The sequence below is a fragment of the Balaenoptera borealis genome (assembly GCF_965194805.1).
Source record: "Balaenoptera borealis genome assembly, chromosome: 14".
Classification (NCBI taxonomy): domain Eukaryota; kingdom Metazoa; phylum Chordata; class Mammalia; order Artiodactyla; family Balaenopteridae; genus Balaenoptera; species Balaenoptera borealis.
Genome location: NC_138875.1, coordinates 72,655,914 through 72,682,511, shown reverse-complemented (window position 1 = coordinate 72,682,511; position 26,598 = coordinate 72,655,914). Strand labels below are relative to the sequence as shown.

Below are 26,598 nucleotides of genomic sequence, written 5' to 3'. Positions count from 1 at the left end.
CGGGAATCGTGTCATGCATTAGGACCATGGTGGGGGCGCTTGCACGTGCTCTTGCTGGCGTGGGGACGGTTCGGGACCGCCTGGAAGCGTCTGTGTGCGGGGACCCAGGCTGAGGGCAGAGTGTGGCGTCGGTGGGTTGGGCTGCATGGTCGAGCTGTCCTTGTGTCTGAGTAGAAAAGAAGGTACCGTGTTCTTTACCAGTCCTGGGATTGCTGTCTCCATGGTTTCAGGGCATCTGAATGTTTGGTGTGGTTTTGTGTGTGCGTGCGTGTGTGTTTTAAATATTAAAGTGGATAATGAGGTGTTAAGAAAACAATAATTACAGTGATTTATATTCAAACCTGTATGTGTTTCTTTATCAACATAATCTGCTGAGGACCTTCATTTTTAAGATTCAGAAGTGTTCTAAGGTTCTGACACCCAATTAATTAAGTGAACAAAATTGTTGATGGTGGTGAAACACCGTAGGGAATGTGGTTCGGAGAGAAGAGGAGGGCAAGGGCGAGTTATCCTGATCTTAGTGTGTAGTGTATGGCTTATTTAATGAACGGATTCCCCGCCAGTCTCAGTTGGCGCCTCAAGCTCTGTGGATTATTTTTCCTGTTTTGCCTTTTTTTTTTTTTTAAATCCGTGCTATCCCAGAGGAAAACCAGTGAATTACTCCTAGATTGGCTCTTATAGAGCGGCCATCGTATTCTGTCAAAACACTTGCTTCCATTTTCAAAGATAAAAAAAAAAAATCATTGGTTACCAAACGGTGTCCGTGTTTATTTTGCACGCCCACTGTCTTTGAGGCAGCACGCAGCTTGCTGCCTGACCCAGCGTCTCTGACCCGGTGGAACCACCCTCTCAGGGGGTAAGTACGGGGCACATGTGGGTGGGCCCCGGGTTCCGCAGGTGGAGTGGGGTCTCTCCTGCCTCCAGCCTCTGCCAGGGGCGGATCTGGGGCAGATAGCCTAGTCTGGATGAGCCCCGAATTGTGAAGGAGGGACGAGACTTGCGTAGAGTTCAGGTGAGAGGAATAGCCGCGTCTGGCCACCCCAGGAGCCCACTGCACGGCCACCATGGGTCCTACGACAAGCTGATTCCCTGGGAATCGGGGCCTTGGAAAGCAGCTCTTTCTTCGGTAGGAAGCCCAGTACTCTTGGCTTAGCTGTGCTTTTTATTCCAGCAGAAGGTTTTCAAGGTCACTTGAATTTCTTGGCCCTCTCTCCGCTTCCCTATTTGCACTGAAACATTGACCCATGACATCTCAGTGATGGTAGCAAAGAACTTCCCTCCATTTGGTTTTTCTAAATGCCACTATGATGACTAGTTGGCACGAAGCCTTCCGTCCTCGAACACCCTCTCCTGAAGTTGCTGTAGTCTGTGCGGCAACGGCGGCCAGGGTCGTGGTCAGCCCGTCTGCGGTTTCAGGAAGTGGAAGTCGGCTGCTTCCGTCTGCAGCCCCTTGGTGCCCCCCGTCAGGGGGCAGATGCGTGGTGCGGGACGTTTACGACCGACTGGCTTCTCACCTTGGCCGCCTTGCTCCTTTGCCAGAAGACCCAGGGTTACCACGTTGGCCCCAGACAGCAGCCAGCCAGGCCCCGTCGAGGGAGAACTTCCGTTTTTTAAAGCCTCCTTCCCTTGCTGTACTCGGTGTTCTGTGTCCAGAAGAATTCTGGTTGGCTCTTCAGAATCACTTAACTCAAAGCGGCCCTTCCCTTTCTGCTGATAACACATTCCCACGTCCTAAAGCCATCATTGGGTCACAGACCTGAGACGGTCAAGGACACACACCTCTCCTTCTGCAGGTGGGCAGCTGCACAGTGCCCTTTGTTCCTTTTTCAGATGAAAAACGTTCTTTCCTCCACTGCTGGAGGGAGTGTGTTGAATTGGTACTGTTGCCGAGGGCAGGTTGACAGGGTAGATAGGAGTTTTCAACGTTCTTACCTGTTAGCCCAGGATTTTCACCTCTGGGAATTTTGTCCCAAGGACGCTAGCGGGAGGCCTGTTTGGGAACTGGAAGAGTGAAAATTAGTCCAGCAGGGTGGCTCGATTATTAACCACCCCAGAACAGATTGTTTTTGACAAACCATTTTAGGGGTATGTGCCTATATTGATATAATGAATATTTCTGTGTAGGGTGAAGACCACAAATGTGGTCTGTGTAGGGTAGCAGTTGTGGGTAATTTTTCATTAATTGGATTTTTTCTGAATTTCTAAATTTCCTATAAATGTCTTTATTCCCAGAAAGAAGTTATTGAAAGTAATGTATGAGTGATAAATTAATAGTACCTTAAAGCAGGCATCATAAGTCAGAGGTGGGGAAGGAAGTGGTGGGACATGGAAGTCGCTCTGGGGGCAGGGACTCCTTAGCGCCTCCCAGCAACACCAGTGTCCGTGCTTAATGGGGTCAGTAGTTTTGTTTTCAAATTTAGAAGTAAAAATAAGTCCCTTTTTATCTAGACTTCAGACTGGCAATAGAATAAATCACAAGAGAAAAGATAGGTTGGCTGCGGAAAAATCAAATTACATATTCAATATGTCCAAAAAGCGAAGGAAGGCCATGGAAACCAGGAAATGTGTTTCCAACCAATACAGTATGGGATAGTATCTTTTAGTATGCTTAATCCGAGTCCCAGCTGCCGCCTCTGTTTGAATGGGATGGTTTCACCTCCCTGGTGGCGTGTGTCCAATTTTAAGTCCGAGAGGGTCTTGACATGCAGATAGCAGTGTTCTTCGTCCCTCCCCCAGGAATTTAGTCCACCATCAACCGGTTTAACACAAACTTAGAAGTGGAAGGGGTTTGCTAGGAGACGCTAGTCATAGTGTGCTTGGGGCAAGTTCCTGGAATGGAAAAGTGGAGAGAGAGGAATTACTCCTGGTCCAAAGATCCTCAGGGGTCAGGTGGCTGCCAAGTTTGGTAGACGGGTTGCAACCTTGAGGAAGGTGAGCTGAGAGAGGCTGGTGGGCTCTTTGAGGTTCAGTGTAGTTTCACGTTACTGCGTGGAAATGGAACTGGGTGAGAAAGCTGATTTTCAGAGCCTGAGTTCATGAATGGGGGGCGGGGAGTGTTGGGGGGAGGAACCCAGCTCCCGTGAGGGGAGAGCAGTGCTGGTCCCGATTCCCAGGGAGCCCCCAGGGAGCTGGGTCAGACCGGAAGTTAATCCACTGAAGCACTCAGCTCAGGAGGTTGGGAAGCAGTTGAAAAGCAAGTGGACGGATCTCTTCTGTTACCAGAATCACTAGGTGCTGAGTTTTTTGTTGTTGTTTTTTTAATGGAGGCTTCCTCATGCTGATCTGAAAGACTCAATGAATGTTTTTGGAAAGGATGATGTGGTGGGTTTGGAGCAGCACTGCAGAGAAATGATTCAGACAAAGGCCCGGCAGACAGTTGTGGGTATAGGGAAAGCTTTGGGTTGAAAGAAACGGACAGTCATCAGTGTCTGAAAGGGGAAGAGCAAGGAGCTGGCCTGGTGTCGGGTGCGCTGCTTGAGGGCTTCGAACACAAAGTGAGTACCTTCCCCACGTTCACGGCCCACTAGTCCAGGTGATGCGGACCGATCACAGTGTGAACGGGTCACGCACGGCGTCCCGGGGCCCCTGAGGTGCTGCAGCAGCCTTCACCTTCTTCACAGCCCTGCTCTCTTCTCATTACTCATTTCTAAACCACCCCTCCCCACCATGGTTCCATTCATCTTGGCATTCACTGAGGAAATACGAGATTTTAAGGGGACTGCAGAAAATTGGAGTGGAGCCAGTGACCAAGTGGCCCATCCAGGAAACATTGTTTGGACTGAAGCTCAGTTCCCTGAAGGTAGAGAAATCAACCTTCAGGGTTTCAGCAACAAAATCCAAGCTTTGGAGCTTTCTAAGCGACGAGGTCTGAGAACTGGGAAGTTGCCCCATATATAATAGGATGTTGTTGCAGGTTCATTTCTGTGCCAAGATGCTATTTGGATTGTAGAAGGTAGACAAAGCACCTCCTGGTTAACGTACTGCCATTCTCAACTGCAGTTCCCAAAGTGACAAGCGAGTTCTTACCACCCTGGCCAGTTTCCACCAGGGCAGTGGATTCAAATGTCACAAAAGACGGCAAGGTGGAGATTCCCATATGGGCATCTGGGCACCTGCCAGAAACCCCCCCTTGTAGAGTGACCAGTCCATTGTTTGAACAGCCTTGTAACTGGTTCCTCTGCCTCTGCCCGCCTGTTCCCTTTTTTGCTTCCAGAGTGATGTTTTCTAGAACAGAATCTGTCAAGATCTCTGAGAGAGACATAAGTGGTTCCCCTCTTCAGCTCTTCAGCTTCCCCTAGGAGAGCCCCCTTGACTTGGCCCCTGCCTTCCTCCCACCTGATTCCTGTCTCCTCTCAGCTACTCATGTTGGCTCCAGCTTCAAAATACATCCATATTCCAGCTACTTCTCACACCGCTGCTGTAACCCTGCTAGTTCATGCCCCCATCATCTCTGAAATGAGCTGAGTTTCTGTACTGTGTTCTCCAGAGAAATGGAACTAATAAGATGTGTCCGTATACATAGTGAGAGATTCATTATAAGAATGGGCTCACATGATTATGGAGGCCAAGTTCCCATATCTCCAGTCAGCCAACTGGAGACCCAGTGTTTCAGTTTGAGTCCAAAGGCAGCAAAAAACCAAGCTCAGAGGCAGTCAGACAAGGAGTTCCTGCTTACTGAGGCTTTCTGTTCCAGTCTGGTCTTCAACTGATTGGATGAGGCCCACCCACTCACACTGGGCAGGGCAGTCTGCTTTCCTCAGTCCACCAATTCAAATGTTCATCTCCCCCAGAAACATCTTCCCAGACACACCCAGAATAATACTTGACCAAATTTCTAGGTACCCTGTGGCCCAGTCAAGCTGACACATAAAAGTTAACCATCACATCTTCCAAACCAAGCTTCCTGTTGTCCCCTGCTTTAGTCTGTTCTCAACACAGCAGCCAGAGTAACCTCTTAAGGTATGAAGGCAGGGTTGGGTAAACAAAGGCCCACAGGCCAAATCCAGCCCACTGAAAGTTTCTGTACAGCCCACAAGCTAAGAAGAGCTTTTTTACATTTTGAAACGGCTGGAAAAAACCCAGTGACAAGTAAAAATTACGTCAAATTCAAGTTTTAGTGTCCATAAATTTTATTGGAACATAGCCACACCCATCTGTTTGAGCAGCATCTATGGCTGCTTTCACTCTACACCCTCAGAGTTGAGTATTTACAATGAGACCCAATGGTCACAAAGCCTGAAATATTTACAATCTGGCCCTTTAGGAAAAAGTTGGCTGACTCCTGTTTTTAGGCCCAGAACCCTCCATTGGCTTTTCATCCCACTCAGAATAAGAGCTATAAGATCCTCACAATAAGTTGAAGCTGGCCCTCGATTTCCTGACCTCTTCTGATGTCCCCTTGTCACAAGGCCTCCTACCTCTGAGCTTTCACATGTGCTGTTCTCTCTGGACCACCCATCCTTCCCCCCACCCCCAGTGTCTGCAGGGCTCATAACACCTATCACCACCAGCTCTATCAACTCATTGAGTTTCTGTCTCTCCCAAATTGAATGAGAACAGGACAGGAACTTCACTGTGGTATCCCTAGATTCTGGCATATGGTGTTAATAAATACTTGTTGAATGAGTGAATTGAAAGTATAGACATTATTATCTGAGATGGGGGTAGCTATTGGATTATCTGGGCAACAGTGCTTTGCTTCCAGATTATGACCCTCCCCTGTCCCCAGTCCGCCCCAGGCTGGACCAGCGAGCCCGCCACCTTCAGTGCCGGCAAATCTAAGCTCTCCTTTACAAAGGCCTGGGATTTGGGGGTGCAGGGAGCTAGCAGGCAGGCAGGACAGGTACACAGTGATGGAGAAAACGCTCTGGGTCCCTTCTGCTCCCCAAGTCCATGCCCGAGATCCTGCTGCACGAGTTACCCCAGGAATCCTACTGCCACCTAAGCTCGTTTGAGTTGAGTTTGTCTGCAACCAAAACTCCTGCCTCATGCAGCTCTGTCTCCCTCATCAGAGGCCCTTGAGTTCCGAGGCCCAGAGTTCTTCATCTTTGTACCTTTAGGGCCAAGCCCAGGCCCAGTGCTTGGGGTGGCTCCTTGGAGGCATTGATTTCTTCAGCTGCTGTGCTCCTTGGAGAAATCATGGAGTCTGGAGCACTTTTTTAGATTTGATTGCCGTCTGGCCTTCTAGGTCTGGGACCAGCCCCTGCGCTGGCCACTGTCCACCCTAAGCTGACCCAGTGAGCCCTGGAGAGTCCCTGTTCGCTCTGGAGGACTGGCTTACTTTGCAGGCTCCCATCCCAGCAGCCAGCTCCTGAGAGGCAGCCAGAATCGGGCTGAATGTGAACTTCTCAAAGTTCTGTTCCCATTTGAGAGGGGAATTGTTGCAGGAAGAGGGACCCCTTCCAGGGCCCAAGAGTGGACTCTTGTCTAACACTCAGAAATGAATTGTCTGAGGAGACACACGTGCTGACAAAGCAAGAGACTTTATTGGGAAGGGGCACCCGGGCCGAGAGCAGCAGGGTGAGGGAACCCAGGAGAACTGCTCTGCCACGTGGCTCGCAGTCTCGGGTTTAATGGTGATGGGGTTAGTTTCCGGGTTGCCTCTGGCCAATCATTCTGACTCATGGTCCTTCCCGGTGGCACGCGCATCACTCAGCCAAGATAGATTCCAGCGAGAAGGATTCTGGGAGGTTGGTAGGACATGTGGACCGGCATCTCCGGACCTTTCCCGAATTCTTCTGGTTGGTGGTAGCTTGTCAGTTCTGCATTCCTTACCAGGAGGTCCTGTTGTCAGGTAACTCATGCAAGTGGTTACTATTGGGCCTTGCCAGGGAGGGCAGTTTTGTTCATTGGTTCCCCTAACAGAATGACGTCCTGGCTGTGGTGGCCCCCAAAGTGGCCGTTTCCCCTTCGGACATTCAAATCAACCAGTGGCAGCCTGTGAGCCGTCCCTTGGGTCAAAGAGGATGTGTGGGGAGGAGGAAGGGAAGGGCAGGCATTTGGGTTTGGTTCCCCTCTGCCTCTCCAGGGCTGGGCCTTTTATTAGAATATCTCTGTTCTCTGTTTCATGAGACCTTTGCTTTCACTTGAACAAAGGGTCCTGTGGGTATATTTGAAAACTGCTGCGCTGCCAGCTGGACTCCTGTTTGTCTGAGAGGAAGCCACAGGCTTTGCGGTCTGGCCCACCTGGACCCTTCCCTGAGCCCCAGCTTCCTAGGAGGCATGATGGCCACTTAGGAAGGCAGGCATGATTCTATGGGATGCCACCCCCGTTTTCCTGCAGTTTTTTCCATTTTCAGGGAAATGGGCATAGGGTCCTACAGGAAGTGGACATCTTGTGAGGGAAGGGCCCCGTGGGTCCCCAGCAAATTACAAAGATGATCAGATCTCAGCTACTCCTGGCCTGTCAGATACAGTCCTTGCCTATCCACATATTTCCAGAAGTCCACAAGTGTTTTTTTGTTTGTTTTTTCTCATTTTTCTCAATAACTGACCAGCTTATGTCTGGTGAATACCACGTTGAAGCTAAGCTCTGCTGGCTTTGGCCACCTAATGCTTCCTCTCTTTGTCTCTATGGTATTAAGTTTCATAAGAACAGTTTCCCACCGCACTCCACAACCAGAAACGACTAAGGAGCAACAACCAAATAGGCCTCTGCACAAGCAGAGCTGTACAGGCAGTGGTGAGGCCGTTGGGTCTGGGTGCCCACCGTGAGGCTGTGACCGTCACCATGTGGCAGCTGCAGCACTTTCACCCATCAGCTGACGGAAGCACGACCGCATTTAGCGCACAAATGATCATCTAGGAGGGTCCGAGTATAAGGAGGTTGTGGACTGTTTGGATATCAAATCCTTAGTCGTCCAGTTGGCGGCCCAAGGAGCCACGCCATTCCCTTTAAGATGGGGCTGCTCCAGCAGTAACAGGCTTTAGTTAATGCCCAGGACCACATTTTCCCAAAAGGCCCATGCATGGGCCTTTGTTCCCTTCCCAAAAGGCCCACCACTGGACTCTGATAGAGAAGGGAACTTAACACCCATTGGCTTTGCTGATTGTAATTCCTGCTCCACACCCCAGCTGCTCACTTCAGGTTAGAGGGTGGTGGGGAGCATTGCATCCCCTTGGACCAATCATCGCAGGCAGGGCCAGCCAGGAAAAGCTGGGATTACTTACATATTTATTCAACAGCCTTTTATCTGATTGAACGCAGGCTCTGTAATCAGACAGCCTGGGTTCAAACCCTGGTTCTGCCACTAACTAGCTGTGTGACCTTAGGCAAGTTACTTAATCTCTCTGGGCCTTGGTTTTTCTCATCTATAAAATGGGAATACTAATAGTACCTACCTCATGGGGCAATTGTGACGATGAAACAAATTAGCATATATCAAGAGCCTAGGACACTGTCTGGCACAGAGAAGCACCTGACAAATGTTAGCAGTTTTTATTCCTATGTGCCAGGCTCTGTGCTTGGCCCAGGAGATGCCACAGTGAACAAAACAGACATGGTTTTCTCCTGGGGCTTCCGGGGAAATAGACTTTTATTAGATAATCCCATGTACATTGGAGAGGGGCACAGGGTTCTGAGATCGCAGAATGGGGCAGGGTGGGCAGGACAGGCTTTTCCTGAGGAGGGGGCACGTGAACTGGGTCTGAAGAGTGAGGAGGGGTTACCCAGGTGATGACCAGTAAAGACTGCTCCAGGCAGAAGGAACTGTGCATGCAAAGACCCTGTGTCAGGGGGAAATATAAAAGGAGCTTTAAACAAAGGAGCTGGAGCAGAGAACAAGGGGGCATGTGAATGACACGAGGCCAGGGGTGAGGGGGGTGGTTAAGCATTGCCAGCCATGCTGGTGATTTGAATCTTTATTCTAAAAACAATGGGGAGCCCTTGAATCCTGCATAGGGAGAGAGTTCCTGCACTTGGAGCAAAGAAGGGGCTTCTGCTCTTATTCATTGAGGAATGGCATCCTGAAACCTATGGCAGGTTTTGCTCTTGAGTTTTAGGGTAAATGGACTCAGGGAGTCAAAGAGGTGAGGCAGTTGACCTCTGCCTATATCGGCAGCCCTACCTATTTACTCTCAGGCCTTAACTGAGTCGTTCCATTGTTTTGCACTAAGCATTCAAATCTCCGTTTTCCAGATGATCCAACCTCAGAGAGCTCAAGTGAATTCCCTAAAGCCACACAGAAAATGTGAAGCAAGGACCCAATTCTCCTGATTCTTAGGCCTGTGTTTTCTACCCGGCTGCATTCAGTGGCCCTACCTGGTAGCTTTTGGCCTGACCACTGACCTGAAGGCCCCAAGAGGACAAGGACAGTGTGTGTCCTGCTTGTGGCTCATCCCAGTGCCCGGCGCTTGTCAGGGCTCAATAAATGTGCCCTGCACTGAGAAAGCCAGCAGTGTAGTCTTAAGGGGACCAGTGTTTCTTTCTGCCCATCAGTGGGGACCAGGTGGGTCCCTTTTCCAGTCTGGTTCTCCTCATAGCCAGTGACTTCCATTTTTCTAGGTCAGGGGTCAGCAAACTGCAGACTGTGGGACAAATTCACCTGTTTTTGTAAATAAATTCCACCTGTTTTTGTAAATAAAATTTTGTTGGGACACAGCCATGCTCATTCATTTACATATGGACCATGGCTGTTTCCATGTTACAACTGCAGAGTTGAATAGTTACTGACAGATCCACAAAGCTGAAAAGATTTGCTCTCTGGCCCTTTATAGAAAAAGCTCCCTGATTCGATTCTAGGGAATGCGTTGTTCTCTGAGAGTTTAAGTCTATGATATGAGCAGGTTCTTAAACCCCTCCAGAGAATCTTCCATGGAGATCTTCCATAGTCAGGCTGAGGAGCATTTGGAGAAGTGATATCATTGGTCCCATCGCTGTGGCCGGGGGGCATTGGGAAACCATGGTTGGCAGCCCCGAAAAACACAAGGTTGTGGGGTGGGGGGAGCTGCCCCCAAAGACCCCATAAGGATAGAAACAGACAAAAGCAGCAGATTGTCTAGCCATCCTGAAATGTAGGGTGTCTGTAAAGTCCTCGTACAATTTAAAATCTGTTTCCTGATAATAAAGCTGACATATACATCATTATATACATTTTTCTATTTAAAATTATAGAAAAGGAAAAGAGAAAGAAAGGGCCACTGTCATGCTTACAGGGCACTGTAAGCTTTTTTTTCAGTCCGTCCTCTAAGCACCCACACCCCGTTGAAAGTATGCTGTTTATACATTTTTATACCCTGCTTTTACACCTAACGAGGTGTGAGTGCTTTACAAGCATTCAGCATAAATGTGACTTTAACCCCTGCGTCTTATCCCATTAAGGGACAGGTTTCCATTGTATGGGACTTGAATGTTTCTTCCCAATATTTCTTAGGTGAAATATCATCGCTTCAATCTTTGAAGGCATTCTGGAGTACTTTTCTGGGTTCCGTTTGTGGAAGTGGATACCTGCTCACTTTGAATGCTTGCATCTTACAGGTGTTTATGGGCCACGAGGTGTGCTGTGCTTTTATGGTCTTCGCACAGGCGCCAAGAACCAGCATCCTCTTAGCAATATTTCCTCCTCTACAAGGCAGATTTAGCGGCACAAGTCTTCCCTTGACATAGCTTTACCTGCTGCTAAGTTATTACCTTCCCCCTTACATAGAGCACTTGCTGGTATAGAGAAGATTCACCAGCACTCAAATACCCAGCCAGCACGATCCCAGGCCAGGGGTGGAGGTTGGGGGCTTTTTTCTGGCTCCCTGGCCTCTGCCGCTGACTCTGTGTGACCTTGAGCAAGGCACAGCCTCGCTCTGAGCCTCAGCATCCTGACCTCCAAGGGCTGCTGGGAGCCTGCGAGCGGATAGATGCACAGCGTCTGGCACAAGGCAGAGGCCAAGGAAATGTTAAGCGTTTATATTACGAGGCTTTGCAGGTGAGGAAACTGAGGCTCCAGAGGAGTGACTTGCCTAGGTCACGCAGCTTGTAAAAGGCCAGTTACGAGGCCCCTGGTCTTGAGAGTGGTCCCTTCCAGGGCACTGCTCCTGGATGGTTCTCAAAGCTCATAGGGGCATAAGGGACCGGGGGGCTGGACAGTGGCAGAATTAACTTTTCCCCAGGCTGTGCCCAAATCTTCTGAGAAGCAGCTTGTAGCTGCATGAGGGTCACGGAGGAAAGGAGGCATCTGGGAGATGCGGGGCTCTGCATCTGCTAGCTCTGGACCCCCTGGCCAGTACCCCACCCCAGTGCCACAGGTGCAGCTAACAGCCTCTGATACCCCATTCGGAATAGAACAAATGACCAGGTCCCCTGGCCCTATGGCCTGGGAGGGGCTGGTCCCTGCTCTAGGACAACCAACTCATCCCAGTTTGCCTGGAGCTGACCCAGTTTTAGCACTGGAAGTCCCGTATCCCAGGAGCCCGCTCAGTCCCAGGCAGGCGGGGATGGTCAGTCACTCTCTGTGTAGACTGTCGGCCCAGAGCTGGACTCTCACTGGGTCTTGCCTGCTGCAAAGTCATGGCTGTTCCCCTCTCCACCCTGACAGGTGGGCGATTGGCCTGCTGGAAGTTCCTGTCAGAGCCACCCTCGTGCCCCTCTGACTTGGCCATCAGCATCCTCCCCAGTTCTTGGAGAACCTTCCGTCTTTGGAGGTTTCCTATTTTATAGATAGAGAACTGGGGGTGGGGGGGGGGACTGGGACCTGGATGGGGGGAAGTCACCCCAGGGGCACACAGGTCCCTGACTCCTGGTCCGCTCTCTCTCCTTGACCGCTGCATCTTAGGGATCTTGCCATCGGCTTCACACCCGTGGGTCTGGTGATGGGCCGTGGTTCAGGATGCGCTGGGATTCGGGGTGGACATCCAGGGCAGATCCTAGCAGAGAGACTGTCCCGCCCCCAAAGTGCTTGTGAACCCAGGCTAGAAGAGACGTACCTGGAATGCTTATGATCGGGAAGTGGCCTTCCTCTCCTGCGTAAGGCTTTCAGAGTTTCTCAGCCCCTGCCCCTGAGGGCTGGCTATTCCCCCACCTTCTGGGGAGGAGCAGGAAGCTCTGAGGGTCTCCCTTCCTCTTTGGGGACTTCAGTTTCCCTGTCTGTACAGACTGAGTTTGGGGCCCCTTCCCTCTGTAGCTTCCTAAAGTGATCAAGGTTCTGTCATGTGAACAACCCACTGGGGCTCTGATTTTCAGTTTAAAACAACCTGTGTGCAAGGCAGGATGTGAACCTCTCTGCATGTGTCCTGAGCCCCACCACGTACAAAACCGCTGGCCAGACCCTGGGAGACAGCCCTTCCTCCTTGGCTTCCTTGAGAGTCTGTGCGTTCTCAGGCCTCTCAGCCTTGGCTCTTGCTCTGCGCTCTCCTTGGGCTGCTGCTTTCCCCCTGGCCTGCCCGCCCAGCCCACCCCTAGCCCACCCCTACTTGTCATCTCAAGGGCCACTTCTCCTTGGAAGAGTCTCCTGACAACTCCCCCCCGACCCAGGGTGGGTTAGGGGCCCCTCCCTTGCTCACCCTGGGGTGACATGACCACACTGTGTCCTAAGGGTCTGTTTACTTGTTTACCTTGCTGGCTTCCCCACCGTCCTCCTTTGCATCTGGTCACTCCCTCCCTTCCAGGACGGGTGCCCTCTCACCTCCACACTCCATCCCCGTGGAGTAGTGCTGTGGCATTTCTCAGCTTGGGCCGCCCCCCTCCCCCACCAACTACCCCTCCCCTGCAAGTTTCCATGTGGTTCTAGGTGTTTTCGTGGTTACAGGAACCCAAGAGTAACCTCGGGCTCAGCAGGGCCCTGTCTCCTACTACCCACCCAAGCTTGATCAGCGTCCCCAAAGCTGCAACAAACAAGGAGGTGTGGGCCGTCACGTGGCCTTGAGTAACCACACTTTTGCTTCCTTCTTTTACACACGGCCGTTGGGGGTTGGAGCGGCCTGAGACCACGGCAGAGGTGCCACAGCCGTGCTTGGCAGCACAGGCTGGCTCCTTGTCGCTCAAGCAGAGAAGCCGCTTCTCCTGGGCCCCCGAGGCAGCCATCTCATGCTCTGCTGAGCACGGTAAGTGCCAGCTTGCAGCAACCACAGGGAGTGGCTGGGTGGCAGGGTCTCCAGGGACCAGCGGGCCTGCCTGACAGCCAAGGGCAGGCTGGGGGGCAGCCCTGGGCAGAGCCTGAGCTGCAGCCCCTGGAAAGGACACCCCAAATCCCTGGGCACTCGGGATTGAGGTCTGCCTGGAGCTTGTAGCCTTATTCTGCTGTCTCTTCCGGATCCTGCTCCCTTCCATCCTGCCTTTCCTGTCAGGTTTGCCAGCAGCTTCCAGCTTGGGGGCTACTCTGAATTCAAAAAACTGGAGAAATCAGGAGCATTTCCCTAAAAATCATCCTACTCCTTCTTTCATGGTTGGGAAACCAAGGCCCAGAGAGGTGAAAGGATTTGCTCAGGCTATGGATCCATAAAAATAGTGTTTCCAAACTGTGTTTTTCACATCCTTATAGGATTGAGAAAGTGATGCTTGTCCACAGCAAATTGTTAAAATATTAGTATTAAGATACTACTGCTAGCAAAGGAGAAAATAATAATGATTAGAATACTCTTATTACTTTTGTATCTGGGGTGCTTTAGGAGCATAAAAGAGAATGGTGGGGGGCTGGTGGCTAAAGCAGTATCCCCTTACACACACACACACACACACACACGCACACACACACACACACGCCCATAGACAAGGATCAGGGCGGGCAGGCTCTGGTCTCCTGGAATTCTTTTTTCCTCAGGAAGTGGCTCCCTGGCCCCGGGCAGGCCACACCCTACGTGGTAGATGCCGCCCTCACTGGGCTTGGCCGGCAGAGAGGGGGGATTGAAACTCAGTGGAATGGGCTGGGATGCCAGGCTGAGCACTTCCTGGGAACCTAGGCCTTCAGAGGGGCCAGGGAATCATCTGAGAACCCTGCCCCCTTTTTACAAATGAGAAAACCAAGGCTCAGAGGGGAGAAGCAGCAGCCCACGGCAGCATTGCTGGGAGGTGGCCGAGCTTGGACTTGTGGTGGCCCCATCTGGCCACAGGACCCTCATGGAGCCCACAAAGACCCAAGGCCTCTGTCTCTCAGTCTCCTTTGCTGAGCTGGAGCAGGAAGACAGTGGGGGTGGCCTCTGGCTAGAAGGAAGTAGGATTGTTACCTGTTGTACTTCTTGTTGCAGGACAGGCCACTAAATCAAGAGACAAGGTGTTGGGGCAAGGAATAGCAACTTTATTTGGAAAGCCAGCAGACCGAGAAGATGGCCCACTAGTGTCCCAAAGAACCTTCTTACCTGAGTTAGAATTCAGGCTTCTTGTGTACTAAAAGGGGAGGGGGTGTGGCTGGTTGTTGCAAACTTCTTGGTGCTGGAATCCTTTTTTCTTGCAGCTGTCCACATAGTTCTGGTCACAATGTTTCTGTAAACTTGCAACAAGACAATTGTTATTTTCTGTTCTGCAACTTTTTAATCTCTATATGAATGGAAAAGTGTTATACCTTTAAAGGTCAAGCCCCGGACGCAGAGCCTTGAGAAAGGATATTATGTATATTTCAAGCTGTAGGTGACATTCCTTTACAAAGGTGCAGAGCCAGTAGGACTAAGCAGAGGCAACAGAGCACAAAGGTTAGAGCTAAAGGAATAGATCCAACATGGAATCAGGCTTGTTCTTCTCTGTTACAATTCCCTACTGTCCATGTCCATTCCACAGTCTTGCGGGATAAGGGGTGATGACCACTCTGGCTACTTCCTGCTGAACGGGGGCAAGGAGGGGGCGATGGTGGAATGGAATTTATCAACTTGGAACTGGAAGTATTCCCGAGTCCTAGGCTGGGTATAAGCAGTTTGCATTATGAGGACACTGCTCCCCCTTTTCATGGCCCTGTCATAACACTTAGACAAGCACTTGAACATATATATAAACTCCAGCACTTGGGATGAGGGCACCTAGGCTGCTCTGCCCTGAGCTGTCTTTGCATATTTCCCCTGTTGGCCACACAGATAACTTTATTAAAGCATTTCCTTTCCAACAAGTACAAGTGAAATGGGAGAGTAAAGTCATCGTTACTTATCTGATAAGAGGCTGGTAGGCTCTTAACAACAACTTAAGATCTTCTGATGGCTTGCAAGTCCAAGTCTGCAGACCTACTGGCTACAGATTCTCCTGCCTGGGCAGACACCTGTAATGGCCTACCATCCAATATTTCAAAAGGGCTTAATTTAAGCTTGCTTCGGGGAGCCGCTGTAATCTGTCGCCGGGCAACTAGCAAAGCCTTATCCCAAGGTAAATGAGTAGTTTCCAATCAATATGATACCTGTTGGGTTATACTTGTAGACAAAAGCAAACCCATTGTCACTTTGGTGTTAGGCAATCCAAATCGAGGAATAATTTGCCTTTCCTGGGGCACCATCAGCCCAAACTTCTCATCTTACCTTTCTGTAGACCTCAGGGGGATCAAGTTCTGTCTGCTTTTCTGAGTTTTCTAGGAGAGCCCTCTGTAGGTGTTAAAGCATGTTCTGATGGGACTCTGATATCAAGGTGTCCTGGTGAAAAAGTCACTTGAGCATTTAGTTTACAGAGGCAATCTTGGCCCAGGAGGGGGATAGGGCATTCAGGCATGTACAAGAAACTACATTTTAATATCAGATTTCCTAATTGACACTCCAATGGTTTGAAAATGATCGCTCTGTACTTCCCCTGATACCCCAGTGACTGGGGTAGACTGGGATGTTCTCTGTGCCAACTTAGTGTTTAGCATGGAATACGTTGCCCCTGTGTCTACCAGAAAGTCAATCAGTTTGCTTCCCACTGTCAATTTTACCTGGGGCTCCTGTGGGGATATTTGAATTGAGTGTCATAAATCCAGAGGAGCCCCTGGGCCTCTTCATTCATCATCTAAACATTCTTCCCTCTCTACCATCTGAGAGGCCCCACTCCTTTCCTTTTTTAGCCCTCCTTTTTAAAAAAAAAAATTTTTTTTTTAATTGAGGTATAGTTGATTTACAATGTTGTGTTAGTTTCAGGTATACAACACAGTGATTCAGTTATACATATATTTATATCTATTCTTTTTCAGATTCTTTTCCCTTATATGTTATTACAAAATAGTGAGTATAGTTCCCTGTGCTATACAATAGGTTCTTGTTGTTTATCTATTTTATATATAGTAGTGTGTATATGTTAATCCCAAACTCTTAATTTATCCCTTCCCCACCCCTTTCCCCTTTGGTAACCATAAATTTGTTTTCTATGTCTGTGGGTCTATTTCTGTTTTGTAAGTAAGTTATTTTGTATCTTTTTTTTGAGATTCCACAAATAAATGATATATGATATTTGTCTTTCTCTGGCTTACTTCACTTAGTATAATAATCTATAGTTCCATCCATGTTGCTGCAAATGGCATTATTTGGTTCTTTTTTATGGTTGAGTAGTATTCCATTGTGTATATATACCACATCTTCTTTATCCATTCATCTGTTGTTGGACATTTACGTTGCTTCCATGTCTTTAGCCCTCTTGTTCTTTAATTTCAGGCATTCTCTTTCTCAATGTCCTTTCTCTTTACAATAAGTGCATTGTTCTTTACCTAGTGCTGGCTTATCTTTCTCAGAGCCTCCTGTCTTCCAGGAATCCAATGCAACAGTTAGAAAAGTACATTTCACCTTGTGCCTTCTTTTTCTGTTTGTGTTCTCTGCTGTTGAATACCTTAAAAGCAATGTCTACCAACTGAGAAAGAATCATTCCAAATGCACCATCTAATTTTTGTAACTTTCTCCTGATATCTGGGGCACTTTGCCTGATAAAGTTCATGTTTACCTTTCTAGTATTTTTAGGGCATCAGTATAATGTCTGTAGGTCTGATAAATCCTTTCCAAAAATTCCGAGTGGTCTTCATTTGATTTGTGCTGAATTTCTTGAATATTTTCAAACTCTTTTGTTTTGGGACCCCTTTTCGAAGTCCTGCCAAGATGCACTTAGGGCAGTGTTCTAATAAGGGCATTGCTGCCTCACTGAGGATCCCAATTTGTTTCAACTGTGGGTGCTGCTAGGTGGGCTTTGGGTGTACCATTTGGGTCCATTAGGTGGAGCTGGTACGCTTCTTCCCTGGCCTTATCAGTGACCATTCTCCTTTCATCTCCTGTAAGGATCATGTTGAGAAGAATGTGTATGTCTGTCCAGGAAGGGTGATGGGTGGCAAAAATGGAAGCAAACAATTCTGTCATTCGGAAAGGATTCTCCCTATAAGGAGGATTGTCCAATTAAACAAGTCCAAGGTTGACAAGGGACTGTGCGTCCATAGAAACCCAGCCAGCTGGCCATTTTCATTTATGCACCCTACTGGATAATTGCCCTGCTCTGGGAGTGGCTCCCAGTCCAAATTGGGTGCCCTGTTGGGTCTTAGATGGTGATACCAGACGAGGTCCCTGTGCCCAGGAAAATAATTGATCCCTATAAGGAGAGGAAGCCAGTCTGACCACTACCTGAGCCCCGGTGTTGGGAATTGGGGCTGGAGCAAGAAGAATGGGAGGCAGTGGAAGAGGTAGATGTACTGGCATAGTGGCTGGAGTGGCTGGGCCCCAGCTCAGCCAGGGGAGTGTTTAAGGTTTGGAGCAATGTATCCTCATTCTTGTTCCCTTCCTTTTCTTCCTGTGTGACAGCTCTTGCCTTGGGTTTCTTTTCAAGCCTTTATACCGTAAGGCGACAACTGTCTGACTTTTTCTCATCCTGATGTAATAGCACAAATGCTTGCATGTAGGGGATTTTATCATTCTTCCCTGCTTCTTCACAGAATTGCTCTAATTTCAGGATTGCATTGTAATTTAGAGAGCCATTCAAAGGCCACCATTCCTTAGATCCTAACAGGTACTGTGGCCACACACTGTTAAAATAAAATATCATCTTCCTCTTACTCATGGGTTCATAGCTGTAATCAGACCACTTATCCAACATGCACCCCAGAGGACTTTCTTTAGGGATAGTTGAAACATTCCCCATCTTTTAAAGACAGAAATACAAGATGGAGTCAGGCTTGTTCTTCTCTGTTACAGATGGCTGGTGTGTATCTGTGCGTGTGTCTGTGTGCTGGTCCATCTGTCTACAGACAGACAGATATCCTCTGAAAATTGTCAGTTGTTGAACTAAAACCAGGTGTAAGTCTCAATGAATTCATTTGTGAAAGGACCTCACTTCCTCTGTACCAGGCCAGCAAATTTGGGTACGACAGTTGAGAGTTGGGTTTTTTGGAGGGTGGGAGGGAAGGCAAAAAAAATCTTAGCTATCACTATGGTTTGTGTCCCTGTAAAGGGTCACAGAACATTCAATAGATATATCTGCAGTATTAAAATTTCATGGGCGCGGGTGGTAATTAGGAAAAGTAATGTCGGAAAGGCTTCTTGATAGGGCTGGGGTAATTGATTAGAAAAGGTTGGGAAGTGCAGGATGACAAATGTGAGGCCAAAATCCTGCAGATGGCACGTCCTGTGCAGTTGTATGCCTGTTGCCCTGCCTCACTCCTGTGTCCACTCCTGCAACACGCCTTTAATGAGCGCCCAGGATGCCAGGCCTGTGGGGACCAGGGATCCTGTGGAGACTTGTGGTCTGGTGGGGGCAGCAGGGCAGCCACAGTGCCTGTGCTCCAGTGGACCAATGTCACAGCGTCCGCCAAGCACCTGCCCGTCTGCTAAGCCCTGGGCGTGTAGCGTGAGCCGTAAGATGTCTGTGGTTTCTGTCCTCTTAGTGTTTATGAGCTGATGGGAATGAATGTTCTGAAAGTAAACAAACATTTTTTAAAAAAGGTTTAAACAACCGGACTAATGATGCCTGGGCAATCTGGGAAGGCTTCTTGGAGGAGGGAGCATTTGCTTCGGCTACGGAGAATGGCCAGGTCATGTTCACAAGTGGTACAGAGCTGTGACTATGAGGTGGGCTCTGGAGCAAGACCAACCAGGTTTAAGTTCCTGCTCCTTCTCTTACTGGCCATGTGACTTTAAGCACCAAGTGGGCCTCAGTTGCCCCATGTTTCATGTGGGGTTAATACGAGGAGGTTGTGGGGCCCGAGTGAGTTAATAGTTCATGCATAGCTCTTAGAACAGTGTCCAGCACATTGTCTACACTTGATACACAAACCAGAGGAGACCAAGGCTGTGTATGGCACCCAGGACTTGCTGTGGAGACAGGTTTCTGGGGCTCCTGGCCCCAGCTCTCTCTGACTGACAAGGTCAGAAGTGTGTCAAAGCTGTCCCAGGGCTGTAGATTTTTCAGGGATGTGGCCTTACATGCAGAATGACAATGACAACAGCTGGCCTTTATTGAGCACTTACTATGTGCTAAACGCTCAACCTGGATTAGCTCACTTCAACACATAACAACCCCACAAAGTGTAGGCGCTACTGGTATCTTGTGTTCCAAGTGAAAAACCTGTGGCTCAGAGAGGTGTGTTCAGTTGCCCAAGATCACACAGCTTGTAAGCGACAGAACTGGGACTGGATCTGGTTTGTTACTGGATTTGATCCTGAGCTGGGCCAGATCCTCTCTGTTACCAAACCAAAACTGGGGTCTGCTCGCTTGTGTGCAGTAAAGCCAATCTGCTGACACCATGTTGTGGTGAAGGAAAGTGCGGCATTTATTGCAGGGCGCCAGACAAGGAGTCCAGGACAGCTAGTGCTCAAAAAGCCCAAACTCCCCGATGAGTTTTAGCAAAGCAGTTTTAAATGCCAGGTGAGGGAGGGGAGTTCCAGGGGCTGTGATCAGCTCGTGCACAATTCTCTGATTGGTCGATGGTGAGGTAACAGGGTGGCATCACAGGGGTTAACATTATCGATCCTCACACGCCAGGTCTGGGGTCATCAAGTAGTTAATTTCTTCCATCTGGTGGGGGTTTTAGCATCTGTAAAACAACTCAGGAAATGTGCATCAGATACTATTATCTAGGTACTTCAGGGAGGAGCTAAAGCAGAGGATATGGGGGAGGGGTCTGTCCTGGGAAGGCCCCACAGGGTCCTGCTGGGTTACATGTCCAGTGCAGCAGGACTCAGACCTGTGCTGCGATCTCGGGGGACACCTGGGCCTCCGCTGGATCCCCTCTCTCGAGGCTGCTCAACCCACACCCTGAGATGCTCAGTCTTGGATCCTGAGATTTCAAGCTCTTGAACGCCGGGACTCCTGGGATTCAGGATTCCAAACGGGAGGTCCCAAGCTTCTTGAGTCCTACAAGCATCTTTTCTGAGTGGTCCAGGGCAGCCATGTGGCGCAGTCTCCAGAGCTGGGGTGTGGCCCCTGGCAGCTCGCTCCTCCACACAGCCTGGGTGGGGCTTGGGGAAGAAGCACCCTGGTTTCGGGTGAAGACAGGAAACGGGCAGTGTCTGACCACCTCCGTTAAGCAAGCAACAAGAAAAATAGGATGTGGCATCTCCTTGCCCCTCTCTCTGAGCCCTGCCCACCCCACTCCTGTGGTAAGTGACTGTTTTCCTGCCATCAGAGGAGAGAAGAGGTGAAAGGTGGGGCCTGAAGGAAGTGACTTCACTGCCCTGAGCCTTGCTTCCCTAATCTGTGTAACAGGAACCATAGCAGCCAGTGCTGGAGGTGAAGATGAATGAGGCCCCCAGATGATGAGATAATGAAATGATCCATCCGCACTGGGGGTTTTATAATGCACCATAAATGTGTTTTAGCGAAGATTAAAGTTATTATCCTACCTGCCATACACAGCGCTTATGCTCTGCTCCTCTCCTTGTTAACTGCGTGGCTCTTTGGAGCCACAGAGCCTCTGGGAGCCATGTGGGTTTCAGTCACATGGGCTGAAGCCTGCCCAGCCATGGCCTGGCTAGAGGCTGCTGTGTCCCTGGTCCCTTCCCCTTGAAGCCCACAGTATGGCAGGTACTAGGCACCTGGATTGCCTGAGACTGACTGGGACGAGGGATTTTCAGTGCTAACACTGCGGATGTCTGGGATGAGCTGGTCGCCTTAGACAGGCCCAGGCAGGGAGATGCTGGTTTTCCTAGTGCTCACGGTTGCATCCCAAACAGGCGGGGAGGTCTCTGCTCTCACACAGGTCTTTGCAGCTTCCCTAACTGCTTCCCTAATGTAGGGAGGTAGGGAGGTCGCCACCTCTGTACTCTCCCTGAGTTGGAGGGCCCCCTCTCCTCTGCTCCTCTGTCCACAGCGCCCCCTGCTGGGTGCCAGCATCAGGGAATCTTCCCTGCAGCATCTCATTCCATTCTCATCTTTGAGACAGTATCGCCCATTTTACAGATGAGGAAACTGAGGCTCAGACTCCATGAAGCGATCTGCTCAGGTTACACAGCGGCTAAGTGGTCTCTCCTCCACCCCAGGCTGCCTCTGTGTGCAGGGGACTGTGGGGATGGGTGCAGGGGGAGAGCCCACATTGGGGAACACAACCTGGTCCCTTCCATAGTACCCTCCCAACCTCCCTGACTCGCCCAGTTGCCTCCCCGACCCAGGAACTGGTGGGTTGGGTCTTCTGTTTTTGTTTCTCCCTCTCTGCTTCCAGGAAGTGACTGAGGGCTCTGCCTTCCAGGAACCGAGAACTGCCCAAGTGGGGGTGGTGGGTGTGAGTCTTCATAGTTATGAAATATGTCCTAGAGCTGGTGGCTTATTCCTAAAGTCCCCCACCCGCAGGAAAGTGGGGCCAAGGTTAGGCCATATTCTCTTCCCCCAAGAAGGAACTCGACCCCCTGTGCAAAACAGTCTGCCTCCCAAAGGCAAGTTCAGAGGCAGAGTGTGTGTGCATGTTTGTGTGTGTGTGTGTGTATAATACACTTATTAAGCACCTACTGTGAGCCTGGAACTTTTGAATCCCTCATCTCATTGCATTCTCCCAACAGCCCTGTGAGATGGGTAGTGTTTGTTGTTCCCATTTTACAGATAAAACTGAGGCTCAGAAAGGCAAAGATCTGGGTCAAGGTCATTCCTCTTGTAATGGACAGAGCTAGGACTTGAACATCATTTTGTTAGACCCCACAATCTGTGCCCTCAATCTTGTGCCCTTCATAGCACCCAGTACAGAGGGGGCTGACCTTTCTGGGTGATACAGCCTTCAAGGTCCTCCTTATTCTTACTTTGCCCTCCATTCCCCAGCTGGATCCCCAATAGCAGCCACAAACCCATCAAGCTAAGCTGTTTTCCAAGCCTTTGCTCCTTCTGCCCCTCCAACTAGATCAGGTCTCTCCACAAAGCCTTCCTGAGTCCTCGCTGGCTTCGAATCTGATCTCTGCCACTCGGCAGCTGTGTGGCTTTGGGCAAGTTGCTCTACCTCTCTGAGCCTCATCCCTCCTCAGTAAAGTGAGGACAACTGTGAGAGCCAGATGTGTCTGGTGCAAATATCATCAAGTTTGGTTTAAGAAATTATTTTAAGATAAAATCAGACTGGCATTTTAGAAACCATCATAATTCTAACTAACATGTGAGAGGTTGGATTGAGCCTAGAAGCTGAGGGATCCATGAGTGAGTTACAGTCACTCAAAGAATGATGAACAATTGCTCTCTGCCCCGAATTACATGAAGTGCAAGGAAAGGTATTGAATAAATGGAAAAGAATTTGAAAAAGAATAGATATATGTATCAATATATGTATACCTGAATCACCTTGCTGTACACCTGAAACTAACACAACATTTAAATCAACTATACTCCAATTAAAAAAACAAACAAGGAAAGGTACTGGAAATTATCCAGGCTGTGCCCCAGACACTGTGCCTGGGACTGCATATTGCTGAAGGGCGCTATGTCAGGAAATCGAGTGATATATGAATCCTGCCCCAGAACACAGCTATTGGTCACCACAGGAGTCTCAGCTGCAAGATTTTGAATCCCACAGACACCAGCCAGTGCCAGGGGGAGCGTAAGGGGAGAGAGGGAAATCCAGAAGGCATGAGCGTTCACAAGGCCAAGCAGAAAGATCAATGAGGTGTCCAAAGGGAAAGGCACTGCCCTTTCTGGCTACCTGTTCGGGAGGCTGAGGGGTGATACCAGGATGGACAGTGGCCCTTCCTACTCACAGGCAAATGAGATGGATGTCAACTCGCTGAGTCCAGCCTCTTCAGAAAAGATTTGAGTTTATCTCCTGGCCCCAGATAGAGCAGTTGATGGCTCTGGGCCCTTGAGGACTTATGGGATAGATTTACTGAAAGAACTGAAGTAGCTGCCCTCTGTGGGAGCTGGAGATGGGAGCAAGGTGCTAAGGGCTTTGCAGGTATCACCTCATCTTATCCTCACAATAGTCTCCGGATAGGTGCTGTCATCCCCATCATGTAAGTGAGGACCCGGCCAAAGGGAACTGGGCCAAGCCAAGACACCAAGAAAGGATGAGAAAACTGAGAATCTGAGGGACAGGACAGGGCTGTGTGGGATGGGAGCCAAGATAAGGGAAAGTGGAACAGAGTGATGTGGAGAGAGGAGTCAGGATCGGACTCTGAGAGGCCTCAAAGGGCCAAATGAACAGCTTTATCCTGCAAACCTGAAGCCACCAAACTCTTGCTCATGGACCCCATCAGTGGACGATATAGGAACATTGATCTATTTATTAATTGTATACAAGTACCACTGCACTCATAATATATTATAAATGTATACAAAAATAGAAATTAAGAAGTGACATAAAAGTTAATATAACTAGAAGATCTAATATTATCTTTCCGCACCCCAGTAGATTGTCTTGCCCACAAATAAAAAGTTTTAATAAAAAAGAATAAGGAGGCAAAAACATTTCTATGCACCATGTAGAGGGAGTTGAAGGGCTACCCCCGAGATGGATTCATTGATGTTGTTAAGTAATAATAGCTGCTGTTTGCTGAGGGTCTTCTGTGCACCAGGCATGTGCTGGATCACAAGGATGCCCCAGGCCAGATGTGCTCCCAGCTGTGGCCGTTGAGGGTGCTTGGCAGGTCCAGGGGTACAGCTCTCCTGACATCCCTCTGTCCGTATCCCCCTCCAGGTGCCATGTTTCTGAAACTCCTACTGCTCCTGGCCCTGCTGGGCCCTGGCCGCAGCCTCCAGCTGTGGGAGACCTTGGAGGATGGAGCCAAGGAGGCCCCAGGCCCCCTGCTTGTCCGTGGCCGAAGAGAAGTGGATGAGGACGACTCCGACATATATGACTATGACATACAGACGGACCCTCCAGAAATGCTTAACTATAGCACCAAGGCCCCCAAGCTTCTGCCTGTGATGGGAACATTGGAGCAGAGAGCGTCTGCAGGGCCTTTAACACCTGAGCCAACCACTCTGGAGGTGGCCACAAGGGACCCTGCTGTCCTGGATGCAGGAGGGGCAGCCACTGGGAATCTGAGCATGGAACTGGTCATACTGGTCACTCTGACCAAAGAACCAGTCACTGTAATCCCTCCCATCACGGAGGATCCGGCCACAGAATCAGCTGCAGTAGAGGCCCTGTCCACAGGGCCAGCAGGCAGAATGGCACTGGCCACAGAGCCTGCAGCCACAGAGGCTGTGTCCACAGAGACCCTGCCCACGGAGCCAGCAAGCACAATGGCACCGGCCACAGAACGCACAGCCATGGAGACCCTGTCCACAGGGGCAATGTCCACAGAATCCACTGCCACGGAGGCTCTGTCCAGAGAACCCACTGCCACGGAGGCCCTGTCCACAGAACCCACTGCCACGGAGGCTCTGTCCACAGAACCCACTGCCACGGAGGCCCTGTCCACAGAATCCACTGCCACAGAGGCCCTGTTCATGGAACCCAGAGTCACAGAGGTTCTGTCCACGGAACTGGCCACCACAGCAGTTCTTTCCATGGAGCCCACTACCACAGGGGCCCTGCCCACAGATCCAGCCACTGTGAAGACCCTGCCCACAAGACCTGCTACCACAAGGGGCCTAACCACAGCCCTTCCTGTGCCCTCTGATCCTCCCAAGAGCACCATTGTGGCAGTTGGCAATTCATCTGATGACTTGATCCACAAATGGAAAAATGGTCAGAGTCTTTTCCCCCGGAGCTCCGTGGCCCCAAGCCCCACAGAGGGCCTGCTTGACCCCAGCTCAGTGAAGCAGTGCCTGCTGGCCATCCTCATCCTGGCCCTGGTGGCCACCGTCTTCCTCGTGTGCACCGTGGTGCTGGCCATCCGCCTGTCCCGCAAGAACCACCTGTACCCCGTGCGCAATTACTCCCCCACTGAGATGGTCTGCATCTCGTCCCTGCTGCCCGAGGGGGGTGAGGGGCCAGCTGCCATGGCCAACGGGCGCCTGCCCAAGGCCAAGAGCCAGGGCCTGAAGGCGGGGCCCGGGGAGGACCGCGAGGGGGATGACCTCACCCTGCACAGCTTCCTCCCTTAGCTCCCGGCCCGGCTGCCTGAGCAGGACCAGCCCCCCAAGCGGCCTCCACAGCCTGCTGGGCCACCACCCGTACCCAGGCTCTGTGCCATGGGTCCGGGCTTCCTTGGAGCCCCCTGGGAATGGGAATGTTCAGGGTGGGAACCCTGGCCACCCTACACGGGACTGAGAGCAGCCAAGGTCCAGGCACCAAAGCAGGCCTGACAAACGGAACCTCCAGTGGAGGCTGGAGAGGCTCCCCCACCTCCCTGCCTCCCATGTGTTCTTGGCCCCCTCTAACGCCTCCCACAGCTGCTGGAATCCCATCCCCATGTGCCCAGGAGGACTCAGGGTTCCCTGCCCGCACCCCCACTGCCACTTTCTTCTGGTGGCCATGGTCACCGCACAGGAAGGGGCACTTTTGGGGGGGAATACGGCATTCCTGAGTTCATTTCCTGTCACTCCCCATTTGGGGTATCTCTCCCAGGAGCCCAGGGTGAGGGCTGGGTATGTGAGGGCTGGGCAGGCTTGGAAAGCCCAAGGCTACAGGCTTCTTTGGGACTTTGTGGACCAATGAGCTTCCATCTGATGATAGAGTGACCCCCGTCCCGCCCTCCCTCGCCTCCCCCTGTGGCCTTGTTTTAGGGTGGGCTCTGCCTTGTTCACCGAAGTCTCCCAGGGCCCAGCTCGGGGCCCGGGAGAGCACAGACACTCAGTAAATGTTTGGTAAACAAGCGATGGCTGAACGAATGCATCAAGGTACCAAGGTGCCTCCTTCAGGTGGGGAGTTGGTCCTCTGCTGTTCACGCCCAGCCCCAGGCCCCTCAGGAAGACCCCTGCACGGGCCATTGCGGTTACTTCAGGGCACATCTTGCTGTACCCTTGGGCAGCTGGGAGGCGGGGTTCAGGCTGTTGGAGGACAGAGGGTGCTGGCCTCGGGAACCACTTTCTTCAGCACCTCCCGTGACCCAGTTCAAGCCCACAGAATTTGGTTCCCCCCGCCAAATCTCAGCCAGATACCCCTCTAAACACCAATGCCATCCTCCCCAGAAGCCCACCCTGACCCCTCTGTTCCACATGGGGCCCATCTCCCGTTAACACCCAGCGGCCCCTCCTCACAGGGGGAGCCTGGCCACACCCTACAAGGCCTTCCTACAACTGACCACCTGTCATGTAGAGTTGGGGGCCAGTAAACTTTTTCTTAAAGGGCCAGACCATAAATATCTCAGGTTTGGCAGGCTGCGTGGCCTCTGTTGCAACTTCTCGACTCTGTCATCGTGGCATGAATGCAGCGATTGACTCTGTGTCATAAATGAATGGGTTTGGCTGAA

At 50.6% G+C, this 26,598-nt stretch overlaps 1 protein-coding gene across 2 annotated transcripts; it reads left to right on the top strand.

Moving 5' to 3' along the window:
• Positions 1 to 881: 881 nt before the first annotated feature.
• SELPLG (selectin P ligand) lies at positions 882 to 26,598 on the top strand. Of its 2 annotated transcripts, none has more exons than XM_082353403.1 (2): positions 882 to 13,026; positions 23,934 to 26,598. In XM_082353403.1, exon 2 carries the CDS (start codon positions 23,939 to 23,941, stop codon positions 25,289 to 25,291), a length of 1,353 nt encoding a protein of 450 aa, XP_082209529.1. In that variant the 5' UTR covers positions 882 to 13,026; positions 23,934 to 23,938; the 3' UTR covers positions 25,292 to 26,598. The 2 variants fall into 2 exon arrangements, with proteins under 2 accessions (XP_082209529.1, XP_082209528.1); XM_082353402.1 differs by lacking the exon at positions 882 to 13,026 and adding an exon at positions 13,041 to 20,433.

Coding starts and splice junctions, on each gene's coding strand:
- SELPLG (XM_082353402.1), top strand. CDS start 20,382: ATGTGGCATCTCCTTGCCCCTCTCTCTGAGCCCTGCCCACCCCACTCC. Junction 20,434..23,933: donor CTGCCCACCCCACTCCTGTG/GTAAGTGACTGT, acceptor ATCCCCCTCCAG/GTGCCATGTTTCTGAAACTC.